This window comes from Podospora bellae-mahoneyi (genome assembly GCF_035222275.1).
Source record: "Podospora bellae-mahoneyi strain CBS 112042 chromosome 1 map unlocalized CBS112042p_1, whole genome shotgun sequence".
Taxonomy (NCBI): domain Eukaryota; kingdom Fungi; phylum Ascomycota; class Sordariomycetes; order Sordariales; family Podosporaceae; genus Podospora; species Podospora bellae-mahoneyi.
The window spans coordinates 5720553-5736153 of record NW_026946359.1 but is presented as its reverse complement, the minus strand read 5'-3'; the positions used below and the strand labels follow the sequence as shown (position 1 = coordinate 5736153).

At 52.6% G+C, this 15601-nt stretch overlaps 5 protein-coding genes across 5 annotated transcripts; 3 read left to right on the top strand and 2 right to left on the bottom strand.

Annotated features, from left to right (window-relative positions):
• Positions 1–4: 4 nt before the first annotated feature.
• On the top strand, positions 5–1055 carry VMA11 (v-type proton ATPase 16 kDa proteolipid subunit 2; the record flags this gene model as incomplete). The annotated part of the gene is made up of 5 exons (XM_062874998.1): positions 5–52; positions 119–149; positions 234–606; positions 660–924; positions 977–1055. The coding sequence occupies 4 exons, from the start codon at positions 5–7 to the stop codon at positions 700–702; spliced, it is 495 nt and encodes a 164-aa protein (XP_062738217.1). The 3' UTR covers positions 703–924; positions 977–1055.
• A 20-nt stretch (positions 1056–1075) lies between these two features.
• On the bottom strand, positions 1076–3093 carry QC761_117185 (uncharacterized protein). The gene is made up of 2 exons (XM_062874997.1): positions 2217–3093; positions 1076–2155 (listed from the first exon to the last, which is right to left on the bottom strand). Exons 1-2 carry the CDS (start codon positions 2329–2331, stop codon positions 1833–1835), a joined length of 438 nt encoding a protein of 145 aa, XP_062738216.1. The 5' UTR covers positions 2332–3093; the 3' UTR covers positions 1076–1832.
• An 826-nt stretch (positions 3094–3919) lies between these two features.
• QC761_117180 (uncharacterized protein) lies at positions 3920–6244 on the bottom strand (the record flags this gene model as incomplete). The annotated part of the gene is made up of 3 exons (XM_062874996.1): positions 5814–6244; positions 5678–5726; positions 3920–5622 (listed from the first exon to the last, which is right to left on the bottom strand). The coding sequence occupies exons 1-3, from the start codon at positions 6033–6035 to the stop codon at positions 3920–3922; spliced, it is 1974 nt and encodes a 657-aa protein (XP_062738215.1). The 5' UTR covers positions 6036–6244.
• Positions 6245–6562: 318 nt separating this feature from the next.
• On the top strand, positions 6563–9193 carry KIN3 (G2-specific serine/threonine protein kinase; the record flags this gene model as incomplete). Its single annotated transcript, XM_062874995.1, has 3 exons — positions 6563–6876; positions 6917–7375; positions 7431–9193. The coding sequence occupies exons 1-3, from the start codon at positions 6828–6830 to the stop codon at positions 9191–9193; spliced, it is 2271 nt and encodes a 756-aa protein (XP_062738214.1). The 5' UTR covers positions 6563–6827.
• Positions 9194–9874: 681 nt separating this feature from the next.
• QC761_117168 (uncharacterized protein) lies at positions 9875–10666 on the top strand (the record flags this gene model as incomplete). The annotated part of the gene is made up of 3 exons (XM_062874994.1): positions 9875–10080; positions 10131–10168; positions 10221–10666. 3 exons carry the CDS (start codon positions 9875–9877, stop codon positions 10664–10666), a joined length of 690 nt encoding a protein of 229 aa, XP_062738213.1.
• Between the last annotated feature and the right edge of the window lie 4935 nt (positions 10667–15601).

Sequence of the window (15601 nt, the reverse complement as noted above, 5' to 3'; positions counted from 1 at the left end):
CACCATGGCTGACTCGGAGCTCTCCCCCAAGTTCGCGCCCTTCTTCGGAATGGTAAGTCCAGTTCCCGGTGTTGTTGGCTGTCGCATATCGCAAGCTTGCTGACAGACTCTCTTTCAGGCCGGCATCGCTGCAGCCATGATCTTTGGCAGTATGTTCAACCCATCTCTCGAACTCTCCACCGAAATATCCTCAGCGAATCCGAAGACATACTAACAAGACATCGTCATCACAGGCATGGGTGCAGCATATGGTACCGCAAAGGCCGGCATTGGCATCGCGGGTGTGGGCACCTTCAGGCCAGACCTGATCATGAAGTGTCTGATCCCCGTCGTCATGTCGGGTATCATCGCCGTCTACGCCCTCGTCATCTCAGTCCTGATCGCCCAGGACCTTGCGCCACCTGATGCCGGGGGTGCCAACTACAGCCTGTTCAACGGCTTCATGCATCTTGCCTGTGGGCTGTCAGTTGGACTCACAGGTCTCGCCGCCGGTTACTGCATTGGCGTTGTTGGCGACAAGGGTGTCAGATCGTACATGCAACAGTCGAGAGTGTTTGTCGGCATGGTGCTTATTCTCATTTTCGGAGAAGTTCTTGGTCTTTATGGGTATGTTCTACCTCTCAACAACTGACTTTGCTAGTGCTAACCATCATCTCCAGCCTCATCGTCGGTCTCATTCTCAACACCAAGAGCAAGGGCTAAGTGTCATTTGTTTACCGGAGAAGCGAGCGAAGGTACAATTTGTACAACAACAGTGTATAACAAGCCGAGACGCGGCTGGTGAGAGGCGGTTATCAGTAGCATTTGGCCCGGCGTTGACGGATGTTTACTTGTTTATATAGGCATCATGGGATGAATGACGGAGACGACAAACAGGGTTACAGAATTCGATACGAGAACTAGACCCTGCCACTTTTTTGGAGTGTAAGAAATACACTAGACCTTGAGCAAGTCCGTTATCATCATCAAACAATAGTGTCACCCTAGTCTGGTTCGTGAGTCGGCTCGAGCACCCGTCACTCTGGGAACTAGCAGACACCAAACAAAGTAGAACCCATTGCTTTCAAATTGAGTTTCCTGGCTAGCCAGACTAACTAGAAGAGCTCTCCTCCTCGGGATACAGACTAAACCTAACTTTTTACACCCCAAACAAAGAAGAAGAAAAAGTGTTTCCTCCAGAAATACGCAGCAAAATGTTCCATCGTCCAACCCAGCGATGATGATGAAAATGCGTTCCGAAGCACATGCCGGATGCCTCCAAAAAAAAAAAACGCCGTCTCTAATGTTTCTCGTTTACGAGAGAAGAAAAGAACCGAAAATAAAGAAAGGGATACCGACCCAATGCAACCCAAAAATGTTTCCCAAAATTGGCATCCCGAAATGAACGGTAAAAGAAACGAAGCAAGAGACCCAAAGACCACAATCCTTTGGCAACATGAAAAGGGAGGCCGTGTATCCCCCCCAATTTTTTATGATGGAAACCGCCGCCTTCACCTCGCCAATCAATCACGACCTCCCCCCAACCCTAAAGGCCAACCTCCCCCCCCTCCCAACAATGCCAAACCCAGTCCTCCCACCGCTCCCCTCTCCGCTTGCCCCCCCTCCCCCCAACCGCCTTATCCTCTCCTCTCGCTCCTCCCGCTCCTTCATCTGCCTCAGAAACCAATCCCACCTCCTGTTCTCCCTAATCAGGATATCATCCCCATTCTCCCTCGCCAACCTCTCCTGCCTCGCCCTCGTGGCGGCTGCCTCCCCAACCAGATACGGGTCTTCCAACGGTCTGATTCTCCGGCGGGACTCCTCCTCCTCTATGCGCTCCAGCATGACTCTTCTCAGTGTCTCCTGGGAGGCGGTGTTCGGCGACGAGGTCGACGACGAGGCGGCGCGGCGGAGGGCGACGTTGTGGTAGTGACGCGCTTGGGGGTTGGATGGGGACCAGGAGGGGATGCGGAAGGAGGATAGGGATAGGGAGGGGGAGGGGATTGGGCCGGTGGGCACCGGGGGGAGACCCCGGGTGGGAGTGGGGGAGGTTGATGGGGGGAGTAAGGGGGGGAGGGAAGAAGGGGACGTGGAGGAGGAGGATGGGGGAGGGGGGGAATAGGGGGTGTTGGGTCTGGGTGGGGGTTTAAGGTGTGATAACTGGGAGCGTCGCTAGCTGAAGGGAGAGTTAGTACTGGGGAATAGGGAAGGGGTGGGGGGAAGGCTGAGGGACTTACTGTACGAGGGAGCGGCGGAGCGAATGGAGGCTGTTTCGAAGTCTTCGGGGGAGAGGGCGTCGAGAGTTGTTCGAGTGTAGGAGGGGATGGCGTCGTTGTCGATCATGGTTGCCATTTTAGAGGAGCTGAGAGCTGGCGAGAGAGACGAGGGAATTCGGGATCGAGAATGGCAAAGCTCAAGAAATTCAACAAGCTCGCACTTGTATCACGGCAAACGGTCAGGTACCTTGACGATAAGATAGATTCGGCAATAGCTACAGCAACAGCAGCAACAACAACAATGCTGTACAGTGACAGCGGAGACGGCCCAGCCTTTTGAAGGGTGGCTATGACAGCGCACGCGCGGGGAAAAGAGGGAAGGCAAAAGGTCAAAGAACAACAAGCTGCTTGACCGCAAATGAATGGGAAGAGATGGGATGAAGCCGCTAGCTATGTAGCTAGTTTATCGTGAACAGGAAGCTAAGCTTTGGAACTTTGATTGTTCACAAAAGAGCTTCAAAATGTTCAAAGCAAGGAAATAAAAAACCACAGATATGCGGACACGTGAGGCCCAAGACAAGTGTAACCACCGAGAGGCATGGAGATCAGGGCAGAAGCGGTGGAGGGGTAGGAGGTTGGGTCTCAAGACGGCAGGTGTTCGTGTTCTTTGCTCTCTGAGGAGGGGGGTACCCAGGAAGCACGAAGGGCACCCACCCACCTCTTCAACCTGCAGCAGCTACTAGGTGTGTGCAGCATGCAGACGGCTGAAGATAGAAGCCATCCCTTACTGGCTGATATCCCAAGCTTCCATGGTGTGTTCTCTCGGATTTGGGGGTCTCGGTGCTGAGAAATGGAACATGTGCGGGGTTCCAGTTGGAGCACTTGGCGGGAACCGAACCTCTTTCCCCCACAAGCTCCCCTTCTGTTGATCTTGGCGGCAGCTCTGGATGCTCACCGGGACCACCAACACATCGGTGCATGTGGTTGCGTGTCGCCTGTCAGGGAGATACCCAGGAGTGCCTGGATGGGATTTGGACATGGTTTTCCCTTTGAGGACAACGAATATTGACACCCAACCAACCAACCAACAGGTACAACAGAACAGAAACGACCAAACATGCGGCATATCACAGCTGATAAGATGTCACACTGGTGAGTCGGCTTCGCGGCAGGAACAGGCCAAAACCAAGACTATCAAAGATCCACCGGTTGACGCATCCGTGGGCCTTATCCGGTTCTCCGGGTGTGGAATCCGGACTTTTCTTCTGCGCCTCTTTCGGTGGCTTGAACCTTCTCGATCTGCTTCGCCTACAGTACCCGTGAAACGGACTGGAGAAGGAAACACTGAAAAGAATAAAAATCCCTCGTTTGTGTCCACTACACAACAGTTGACCGAATCATTCGCCTGCTGATTCCCGGAGAAATGTTTGGGTCCAGTGTCGATGTACTCTTGTATCTCTCAGCCCCGAGGTACACCACAGTCAGTTTAACCGAGACTTTACGCCCAATGATGTAGGCCGAGAGGACAGCTCAATAAGGTCTAGATCGATTATACGACCTGAACTGGTTGGGTGAGGTACAGCTTTACGCCAGTTAAATCAAGCCTGCAGTCACAATTCCTCACCCATAGCTATCTTCAACAGCATTAAAAAAAAAAAAAAAAAAGTCCATATTGACGAGGACACAACAGTATCATACAATATCTGCTCGTATATATATAATCCTCAGGCATCCAACTTCAGACTCTCCAACATCCGATCAATCTTCTCCACCAAAATATGATAATTCACCGCATCACTCGCAAACTCATCCTCCACCACCTCCCCCCCCAAGGTAACCACTCCCCCCCTTTCCCCTTCATCCCCCCTATCAACCCCCTCAACAACGGCCTCGTCCCCATTCCCCACATAACCCGCATCCTCCCCTCCCCCCATCGTCATCGCCAACTCCTCCAACCCAACATCCGGTCCCTCCAGGTCCAACCCCTGATACTCCTCCTCCGCAAACTGCTCATCATCCAACATCTCCTCCAACCCCTCCCCCTCAAACCTCAACCTGAACCTCTCCCCCAGATAATACCTGATATCATCCAACAACTCGATCGTGTCCGTCTCCTGCCTCGCCTTCAGCCTACTCGCACTCTCCGCGATCAAGTCGTGAAACTCCTTCTCGTCAATGTAATCCTCAAGCCTGCTCGCCAGATACCTCGCGCAAAACTCCTCCAGCCGCTGAACTGACAAGTCCCACGCCGCGTGGATGACATCATAAACGTTGATCGGTTCCTGCTCTACCTTTTCCTTTGTTGTCGATCCATCATCGTGGTGGTGCGTGCGGTCGACCAAAGCGTTGGTGTTGCCTGATCCGAGGGTTGAAATCGTGACCGCGGCCTTTGACTTGAGTGCGTCGAGCAGAAGCATGTCGGAGGCGTAAAGGAGCTCGAGGGCGTGCTCGAGGGGGCAGGTGGAGACTTCGGTGTAGAGGTAGGAGAGGATTACTTCTAGGACTGGGGGGGTGCAGTCGATGTGGATGATGTGGAGGTGGGAGGAGGGTTGAGACTCCAGAAAGGGGGAGGCGAACATTGTTGCGAAGTAGGGGGAGCGGATCAGGAAGGGTTTGTGGACTGGGTAGAGGGTTGAGCGCCGGGGTTTCTTTGGGGTTTTGGTGGGTGGTTTGGAAGAGCCGGCTGGGCCGATGGGGATGCCGCCTCCGTTTGGAGTTGGGGGGTGAGATTCATCTTCCTCTTCTTCTGGGGCGTCATCCTCTGGGAGCTCCTCATCGGCTTGAAGGAATACATTGGCAAAGATGGCGTTGTGCTGGGGCCATTTTACCTGGCCGGCTTTGCGAGTGTCTACTTCGATTTTGTGTTTTAGAACTGTGTCCCGGAAGAAGGCCGAGATCTGATTTTGTGCGCGGGCGACTTCGTCTTGCTGGCGTTGGCGGGCTAGTCGGCGGTCATTGGAGAGGACGGCTTCCCAGAGCTTGTCGATTTCCAGTTGCTTGCAGAGCTTGTCGATGCCTTTGAAGACCTCTTCCTCGGTGACGGTGCTTCGTGGGGTGACGAAATCTCGGGGGAGGTCACCCAAGTAAAGATAGCGAAGGACTATCCGGAAGGCCTCAACAGGAACGTTGTGAGACAGTTTCCAGGTGGTAGTGTCGGGCGCTTCCGCAAACTTTCTCTTGAAATATGGTGACCTCGCTGACAGGATGAACTTGTGCAGGTGAAAGTCCTCGTTTGGTGCTGACAGGGTAATGTCTGATGTTGGTGGAATCTCACGAGACAGCAGAGATGTGATATGGGTCGACCAGTACTGCAACGGATCCGCTGTCTTGGTGTAATCATATGAAAGCAGCAAATTCCGAATCTTGTTGTTCAAGGCGTTGTATACGGCTCTTTCTCTCTCAAACGAGTCTGGGTCGGCCAGGGCCCCTGAATGATGTCAGTATTTCGACTTATGAGCTTGTGGACTGAGATGTTGACGCACCGCTTTCCAACAACAGCTGCACCAGTTCATAATGACCACAGAGACTGGCCTTTACAAGTCAGTTGTATGTAAGATGGGAGGGAATGCATGATGTGTTTGGGGTTGGGATACCAAGGAAGAAAGAATGACGACTTACAATGATGAGCGGGGTATAATCGTAAGCGTCTTTGCCGTTGATGTTAACGCCCTCAGAGATCAGTTCCTGACACCGCTTCAAATCACCGCGGCGACATGCCATCAAAAAATCGTGGAATTCTGGCGATGTGTCGAAGGGGTGCTCATTTCGCAAGACCCCAGTCTGAATAAGCTGGTTATCGTCTTTGAGCTTAGCCTCAAGCTCGAACTTTCGGAGCACCATGGTCTATCTATCTTTTCTGTACAGTGTATATGCGAGGGGATTCTATGAGAAGAAAACGATGCTCTAAACCACCATGTAAAAAAGATCACAAAAATACCATTCAAATGGTGAGAGGCGATGTTGGTCACTGGTGGTGGCGGACGCCTTCAAGATTCATGCACGAGCCAAGCCAATCCATCTCCATCTGTTCCCAATCACGGCCCCCGGCAATTGGTGATGCCGTTGAGATCCCGCAGTGCCCGCCCCGCACCCCCCGGCCAAGAAAGGGCGAAGCCTTATCGATAGGCCGGGTTACCTAAGGCGCCTGTTGAAAGCCCCGCCATCCAATGGCGTGGCACGCTCCCCTTGGTCGTTAAACCCCTGACGTTTTTTATGGGGGATGGTGCATCTGGCTGTCCGAATTGGGTAGCCGCTGCCTAGGCAACCGCTGGGGTCTGTTGACTCTTGGACTCTGAACCCGACCAGCCAGCGCAACGCACATCTTCGAACTCGCTCCTTTTTGTGCAGCCAGCCATTGCCACCCCATTCTTCGACAAACCACCCGCCCAACGACAGAAAACGAATTTACTAACCCCCCCCCCCCTCTCCAACAGCAGCAGCAGAAAGCAAAAGGGCACCCTGAGTGCCTGATCTGTTCTGTTTTTTTTTATAATCGCAAATCATCTCTTGTTAATCGATCCGGCGCATGGAGCGAGGGAATTTCTAATTCGACAATTGCTCTGCGAGTTGCTGTCCCGGAATCCAGAATCCAAAAAACAAAAAAAAAAGCCAAAATGTCGGAAAGCGACAAATATGAAGTTCTTGAAAAGATTGGTACGTCCTTCCCTGTCGCTTTTGCTCTGTTCGTCCTCCGTTTTCTTCTGTCTGACACCCGCAAACAGGCCACGGCTCGTTTGGCGTCATCCGACGAGTACGCCGCAAGCAGGACGGCATGATCCTCTGCCGGAAAGAGATCAGCTACCTCAAAATGTCCCAAAAGGAGCGCGAACAGTTACACGCCGAGTTCCAGATCCTCTCGACGCTGCGCCATCCCAATATTGTCGGCTACTACCACCGCGAACACCTCAAAGCGACCCAAGATTTGCACCTGTACATGGAATACTGCGGGAATGGAGATCTCGGTCGGGTCATCAAGGAGTTGCAACAAAAGAACCAGTATGCTGAGGAGTCGTTTGTGTGGAGCATCTTTTCGCAGCTCGTTTCGGCCCTCTACCGCTGCCACTACGGCGTCGACCCACCAGAAGTTGGTAAGACCGTGTTGGGTTTGGGAACGACAGCGAGGCCTAAGGCGCCGTCGGGTGGCACCATCATTCTTCATCGTGATTTGAAGCCAGAGAATGGTAAGTCTTTGGTAAAAGTGCCTTGTCCATAAGGTGTCGTCACTAACCTTTCCAGTCTTCCTCGGCGAGGACAACTCGGTCAAACTCGGCGACTTTGGCCTCTCCAAAGTGATGGCCTCCCACGACTTCGCCTCCACCTACGTCGGAACCCCCTTTTACATGTCCCCCGAAATCTGCGCCGCCGAGAAATACACACTGAAATCCGACATTTGGTCATTGGGATGCATCATCTACGAACTCTGCACTAGGGAACCACCGTTCAACGCCAAGACGCACTTTCAACTCGTCCAGAAGATCAAGGAGGGGAAGATTGCGCCGCTTCCGGCCTGTTATTCGTCAGAGCTTTTCGCGGTGATCAAGGACTGCCTCCGGGTGAATCCGGATAGGAGACCGGACACGGCGGCATTGTTGAACCTCCCGGTGGTTAGGTTGATGAGAAAGGAAAAGGAGGTGGTCGAGTTCAGCAAGACGCTCAAGGCCAAGGAGGACTCGCTCAACAGGCGGATTCGGGAGGTGGACCAGAAGTTGGCCTTGTTGGATCATGACAAGGTGGCGATCAGGCAGGAGATCGACGCTTCCCTGAGGAGGGAATGGGAAGTCAAGGCGAGGTTGGAGATTGACCGGCTGGTAGGGTTGGAGATTGAGAGGCTCAAGAAGGAGTTTGAGAGGGAAGTCGAGGCCAGGGCGGAAGCCAAGGTTGAGGCCCGCCTCGAAGTCGAACTCCAACGACGAAAGCAGCTCGAGGAAAAGGAACAGCACCGCCCTGCGGAGCTCTCTTCTTCCAAGGACTCATATCAGCACTCGTCGATTTCTTCTATCAGCCCGACAGAGGACGAGTTCCCCTCGACGACCGATATCACCGAGCCTGAATCGCCGGCCGATACCTCCATGACGCAACCGTCCTTCAAGACGGCGCGCACTCCCTTTGGGAGAGCCCAGACCATGTTTGTGATGGCGCCGCCGGTTGGCACACCAATGGATGTTGATGCCAGTCCTGTCGCTATTGCCCACTTGTCTCTTTCTCCCCGAAGGAAAATCGAGACCAAGGCTCCACACAACCCATCGAATATCTTTGCTGCTGCGGCGGCTAACACGCAAGCTTCGGGCGACAGGCCTCCATCACCGGTAAACTATGGGAGTGACTCGGATGATGAGGATATGCCCAGCCCGACGAGGAATATCAAGGCCTCGAGCAAGAACCCCTTTACCAGCAAGGGGAGGCCGCAGTTGCATGCGCAAAAGAGTATGCCTGTGCATAGGCTGCAAAGCAAGCAGACGACTACCTTGCAAAGCAAGACTGTTGGGGCGGTGGCGAGCAACCCTGACTTTGGAACTGGGGGGTTGACGCTCAGGCAGGCGGGGAGCAATGGTGCTCTTGGACAACAGCAGCAGCAACAAGGAAACAGCCCCGGGTTGAGGAGGTTGAGCAAGATTCCTAGTGCGGCGGGGTTGAACAAGAATCTCTCTGACGCGAAGAAGGAAGGGGAGCTGCATACAACGGTCAGTATGACGGGTCTTAACAAGATTTCTGGCGGGATGAGGTCAAATATCCAGGGTAGGACACTGGTTGAGCTTCAGCAGGCTAGGGCTGGGGGTAGGCCGTTGAGCGGGATCATGACTGGGGAGGGGTTCAGCAGCGGGTTGAATGCGAACACGGGGGGAATGGGAGGGGGAGGGAGTCCGGTGAGGGCGTTTAGGGAGCATGCTGCTGCTGCTAATAGGGGGTTGGGCGCTGAGCCGGCGGCTGTGTGGAATCCGGAGACGGACGAGATGCCGAGTCCGTTTTTGGTGAGGAGGAAGCCGATTGTCAAGGCTTAGAAGGCTTTTGGCAGGAGGGCGACTGACAATTGCCCGGCGGCGGGGGGCAAGCATGGCGGCAAGGCCGATGGGTATTTCCCGCCGGTGTTGAATGCGGGGGTGGGGAGGTTGGTGGAAATGGGGATGGAATGGAGGATTAATTCCTGAGAGTGGGTTAGATGTGTGGGTGTTGGTTATGTATATTCCGAGGGGAGAGGTGGATTGATACCCAAGTCGCTCGTTTACATTGCTTTTTTCACTTTCTTTGTCAGAACTTCACAGGAGATGGAGGGGAGGAAGAAAACAAAGGGGTGTGGCATGGAGCGTCTGGAGTTTATTCTTTTACTGTTGGGCTTTCTTTGTGGGAGGTGCACACATGTTGGATGATACGATTTCAGGAAACAATCTCTTAGGAGCAAGAAACGAAAGGGCGTTCTTTTGGAATGGGAGGAAATGGTGGGGTGTTTGGTGTGTTTATGAAAGTTGTTTGGACTACACACTTGTTATTTTACCTATAGCAGCCTCGGTCAAAGGGGCACACGCGGAGTTGGGAGTTTGGGGGGGGGAGAAAGACACCTCTCATTCATCGCCATCATTAGCATATATTGGTCAGGTACAGGTAGAGAATACTGTTAGAAGTACATTCTTTGATGTTGATGGAGTTTTGAGTGTTTGTGGTTGGGCTGGTCCACGCAGTTTTAGATGCCAGGGAGTGGCCAGAAAAGCGAAAGGAGGTCCTTTGAGATATGCACTTACCCTCTATTTCACCTGTCAGGTATTGGAGGTTCCAAGCCTCCTCAGCGAGTCATCATGGGAAAGAACGAGGGAATAGTGGAAACGGGTATCAAGCCTTTATATTCAGATGTGATTGTAGTTATCATCAAGGAGAGGACAGAATGGGAGGATAGGTAACAGAAATATAAGTGAGTGATGCTGATGATGTGATGTACCTAGGCAGAACATCGGCGAAGAAGAAGAAGAAGCAGAAGCTGAGTAGTACTCGCCCTCTTACCGGGCTTTCATTCAGCTCAGATACATACTTTGTCAGTGTTGCTAACCGCATACCACTCAATGTTTACATACCCTTTGCTTACACTCTCCTCTCCCCCTACCCCCTTTCCAAAATCCACATCACCCCCGATTCACCCACAATCACATGACCACCCGCCAACCCTCGCTCCTCGCAATCCATACGCCACTCCCTTGTCTAGCTCTCACTTCCCCTTCCCCAAGTCCCTCCAAAACCAGCTCCCCCCTTCACCGCTGTGTGGCCGCTTACACACATCGCATTCCCACCACCCATGCCACCTAGACATCCTCAAAATCGCCCATTCATCCAGAACCCACACCCGTCGCGGTGATGATCAACCCCGTCAAAGATCCCCAAAGATCGACAATGACGTCTCCAAGCGTTGTAACCGTTATCCTTCAAGCGCAACCCCCATCCGGGATTTATTGGCCCATCACTTTTCCCACTCTGAAAGAACATCCTAGAACCCAAGTTCTAGATTCCCCAGATAGAAAAGCCCGTTGATCTTGACGTATCACTTGCTGTATATGTCATCTAGCAGAGATACGCTACTCCGACAGTAACACACAAAAGGTTACATTAGCTTCGGATGAGACTTCCGAGCCTGGGGCATGATCATCGTCGTTTCTTGTCCTTGTCCCGAATCTCGATAGGTTTGTACTGTATATACACACATGCACGCCAATCACTTCCCCATCATATCAAAGGAGTGGATTCTCGAACGATAATGACGATGATGGGCGATCCAGTTGGTGGGTGGGGGGGGGGGGGTGCGGCCGACCCGGTACTTTTGGGACCTTGAAAAAAAGGTTGTAGCCAGGTTTTTTTCTTTTCTTTTCTCGTCTATTCGTCAGACTCGTGTTCAAACAGGCAGGGTGCAATATCGTCTACGGATATTGGATATGAAGTGGCCACTTTATCTAGATTGAAACCTACCGATCAAAGTCATCAGCGGGAGTAATAATGCAACCTACCTACCTACCGACACTACCTACCTACCGAGGGATATTCATCATCCAAAGTCCAGTGTCGTCACACTTGGGCAGCAAGAACAGCAGGAATGAAACCCATCTCCTCCGTACCATCCCCTTCTCAAGCCACAACCTACCATCCGCGCATAGTGATATCGATCAAAATCCAAAGAAATCGATATCCTGTAGATCACCCAGCGTTCCAGCCCCAATCCATCCCTCATCAGTAACCCCCCTTTTCATTGAGGCGTCGAGAACACTGCAGCAGCAGCCATGTGGAAAAGCAACGAGTGTGTGTGTGTGTGTGTGTGTGTGTGTGTGTGTGTGTGTGTGTGTGAAAGTGATGACAAAAAGTGGACGAGGAGACGAGAGGAGCGATTAATCTCACGGCCCTGCCTTGCAGCCAACGACTTCACCACTCACTGATGAGAGAGAAAAAGATGATCCGCGGGATCCACGACCAGGAAAACCCCATGTTGCATCGAATTCCATGGGCCTTTCACAACCCCTGTCATGTCTCGGCTGTCGCTGCCCTTGTCTCGCCCCGGCATGCGAGCGCCGATCTGCCGCCCGCCGCTGACTTTGTGGAAATCTCGTTGATGACTTCTGACTTGTTGTTGTTTCTGTTGTGTTCATCCTGGCCTGCATCCTCTATGTGTCAAGGGCATCCTGATAGATTGCTGCATGTTGTACACATCAAGAAAGATAACAACCAGCTGCCATCAACAACCCTCCCCACCCAATCTTGATATCAATGATCAAACCATCAAAATAAACCCCCATATTCATATGCCAGACCACGTCTCCAAGCTCGTATCGGAAACCGAGGGCCAGCGGACAAAAGTCCGTCTTGTGATTGAGCGGGGGGGGAATAAACAGGGTTTGGGCTCAAGAGGCTTGCAGCTGTGCCCCCCCCTTCACAGAGTACATCACGATCATGTCAGAAATACGGTGAGTCCAGCAGCAGCAGCAACCAGATAGACCTCATATCCTCCCTACCTACAGTATGCACCTGCTGGATAGGGAGGCCTTCTAGCTGTCCATGCATCAGGATCTCGCCAACCCGTCCCTTGGGCAACAAAAACAATCATGCAGTTCTGTACCCAACAGGTCTAGATGTTGATTGTTTGCCAGGTATAAGATATGTGTTAGGTCTGTCGGCCGCCGGCTCCTCACGTCACTAGACGAACTCAAAAGTGTCGATCACGACTGTTTCCTTGCCAGCAGTGCAACTCAAGATGACAGAAAACAGTTTGTGGTCATCAAGTTTGTGCTGAATGTGAAAAGCACTGCGTGGGTGTAGCTACTGACAAGCGTCCGTGGGGAACCCCCGATGTTCCAGGGCCTCTCCCCAAGCCAAGCCGTTTTCGATGTTGGCAGCAGATAATCGAACGATCTTTGCTTTCTTTTTCACGCTAGGCAGCGGGTCAAGAACCTGGAAGTGTCAGCCACAGTTTCCAAGTTGCCAGTGGGCAACAGCAGTGGGGTGGCACTGGCGCTGGCCAGAATCTTGATCCCCAGCTCTTCTCCCCAGCCACCGAGAGAAGGAGAAGAAAAAATGAGCCCAGAAGGGAAATAATCAAAAGATGGGAAAAGTGGAGAAAGGATCGGCTGTTCTGTTCGTCAGGGGGTTTGATTGGGGGAGACTAGAGATTTACGCCTGCCCCAGAAGCGGTTGAAACAAAGTGAGACATTTCTTGCAACGGTCAAGAAAACGGCGCTGATTTGGCCCAATGAACGTTGAGACTAGTCCAAACAGGTAAAACCCTTGAGGCTTAATCGTAAACGTCTTGAACAACGACGCCAACGTCGCTGGTGAGAAAAGTACGATTGAACTGATTCTTTTCTTAGTCTTGAATCACCAGAACCCAGTCAGTTGTAGCCTTCTCTGCAAAATGAAAGTGCCGGGAGTGACTGTCATCTTCATGGAGAATGAAACCCCGTCTCCGTTTCCAGAGCCGGCAGCGTGTGCTCACCCCTGACCACAGTGACACTCCCGAGGGTAACAGCGATCACAGGAGGCCCATGACAAGACCGTCCAAGTGCCGGTGCGACTCCCGCATTGGGGAGGGAGGGCTGAGTTGCGTAGCATCGGGTCTGGTTGGTTACTGCAAGATGATTTTCTTCTTTGGATATAGGCTGGCAGCAACTGCGCGCCAGCTGTGCAGACTCCGAGTTTGTTCAGTGGTATTCATTGAGCCTTCTTCCGACGTCGGGGTGATACACAGGCTATTGTTCTTTTGGCTCGTTGCCGCATGCCTAGACCATCGTCGTTGCTCCTGTGGCGCGAATGTAATGTTTACGTTGCGAACACGAGACGTCGCGTGCCCACTCGACGACAGCAGGCTCACGGTGCCAGGGTCAAGGGACGTACGTATGGCCGATGAGCTTTCTCTGGTATTGTCGATGCTTCAGTAGATCCAATCTCCCGAATCAGCTATCACTCCACATCTGTTCCAGCCGGAACTTCGAGCGTGGATTACGGTGACACGAGGAGAAAAAGGGCCCAGTCCAGAGGTGAAGGTTCCTCTGTCACCATGGGCTTGTTCGACCAGAGGAGCGAGACACAGACAAGCCGGACCACATGTACCAAGCTCGTCATCTTCTTTGTGATAGTCCTGAATCACATTCGGCGCTTCATCTCAGTTGGCGGCAAGGACTGTCTTTTCTGTGCCTCAACATGGATGATAGATCTGTTCCAGCCTACCCTTCTGTGAGTTTTGCCAGGTGCACAAGTAGAGATACTGAGAAATGGCCAGAGCGGTGCAAACATGCGTCTGCGGGTCCCCAATGTATTCGATCGCAGGGATCGCTATGGATAACCTGGGAACTCGTGATGTTGAGGTTCCAGCAAGACGTCGTCGACATGCAGGTGACAGATGTACCATCAGCGAGTAAGCTCCTAGGCAACGCATCCTCCCATCGCTGGCTCCGACGACAAGCTTCGCGAGACAGTCTTTTGCTTCAAGGCCAGAAGAAGCATGCTGTTGCTGGGGAGCTAAGAGTGGCCATATCTCGAGGCCCATCCTCCCGCGTTCCACACTTTCATGAGATGTTTCCGTCATTCTTTCTCCGGAATACGTGTGGGAGAAGGTCCTGAAGGACCCGCTTGCACCAGCCAAACCGACGAGGTGCCAGAAGCAAGTCGCGAGTGTACCCTGAGGCACCTCCACTGCTGGTGGACTGGTGATAATCCAACGGCTAGGACGGCTAGCAACTTGAATTGGTGGTGGTCTCGCTACTGAGCTTCCTATTTGAGCTTTGAACATGACGGAAGCTCGGTTGTGTGGCGCAGATAAAAGGCTTTCAGGGTCGCAATATCGAAGACCCAAAGATCGCAGTCACCACGCTGATATACAGCCTGGGTCAGCAGCTACTGCCAGCCGGAGCACGATCTCGCCAACCGCCACACTAACGGCCTCGCTTCCTTCTCCTCCAGCCGTAGTGCGTCGGTGACCCAACAAAGCGTTGCCAAGGTGCGAAATTTCCCTAACCACCGGATACCACGAGCGATGTTCCGTCTTAGGGCGGCCCAAGAGGCGTGAGATGAAGGTACCGTGAGGGACCTTGATACGAAATCTCGGCCGCAAATTCCCCCGAGTACCAGTACCGGTTGTTCCAGCATTTTTTTTTTTTTAAAAAAAAAAAAAAAAACTACCGAGATATGTCTTGGGAAGTGAAGATAACGTCAATCCCTCCAGAGCTTGCACAGTACGATCCTGACTGCTTCCTGAGCTGTCTGCGCCACACTGAGTGACGCTGCTCACTAGGCTCACAACTCAGTACGACGTTACTTTGTGGTTTGGTCCAGTCTTCCATTGGCGCCAGAGGGCATCGTACTTAGATAGAGGCCAGGAGACAAGTAAGGTTGTTTTGGAGCAGCTTCGCACCAGAGCTCAGTTTGTCATATCTTGTCCAAAAGATGTCATTTTCTGGCGCTCTAAACAAAAGCTTGGGGGCCTTGGCGCGCTAATTGCTTGTGATGGTCTTGATATCTATCATATCGATAATATGGGGAGGAGGGGTTGCTCGGCGGCAGAGTTGTGGTAAATTGCAACTCGCATTCGGCTATGGCGGTACAGGATGGGACGCCACAAATGTGAAATGCATGAAGGACATCCATACTGCGGTAAAGGCGGCGAGAAGGGCTGGTAGGCTACGTACGCTACTTTGTACCCGCGCCTGAGCAGCGACAAAGGACAATTCCAAAAGCCTGCCTTGCGGTTGGTTTGCCAGAGGTTTGGTACTGGGAGATCGATAATAACACCCTGGCAGATGCAGGGCTGCCCCGTTGTGCGCCAAACTAGATTGGGGAGCAATCCGGGCTGAAGGGATGAAAAGCCTGTGCAGGAGCAGATGAACGTTGCGCTTGCTGATTTCCCCTGTTGCCGTCACACCTCCCATCAAGCTCAGGTCAGGCATGGGTAC

What these genes read in the sequence shown, in the direction of transcription:
- QC761_117185 (XM_062874997.1), bottom strand. Translation starts at nt 2,331, where the DNA reads ATGGCAACCATGATCGACAACGACGCCATCCCCTCCTACACTCGAACA. An exon ending in CTCCGCCGCTCCCTCGTACA is followed by an intron (nt 2,156 to 2,216) that starts GTAAGTCCCTCA and finishes CTCTCCCTTCAG; the next exon opens with CTAGCGACGCTCCCAGTTAT.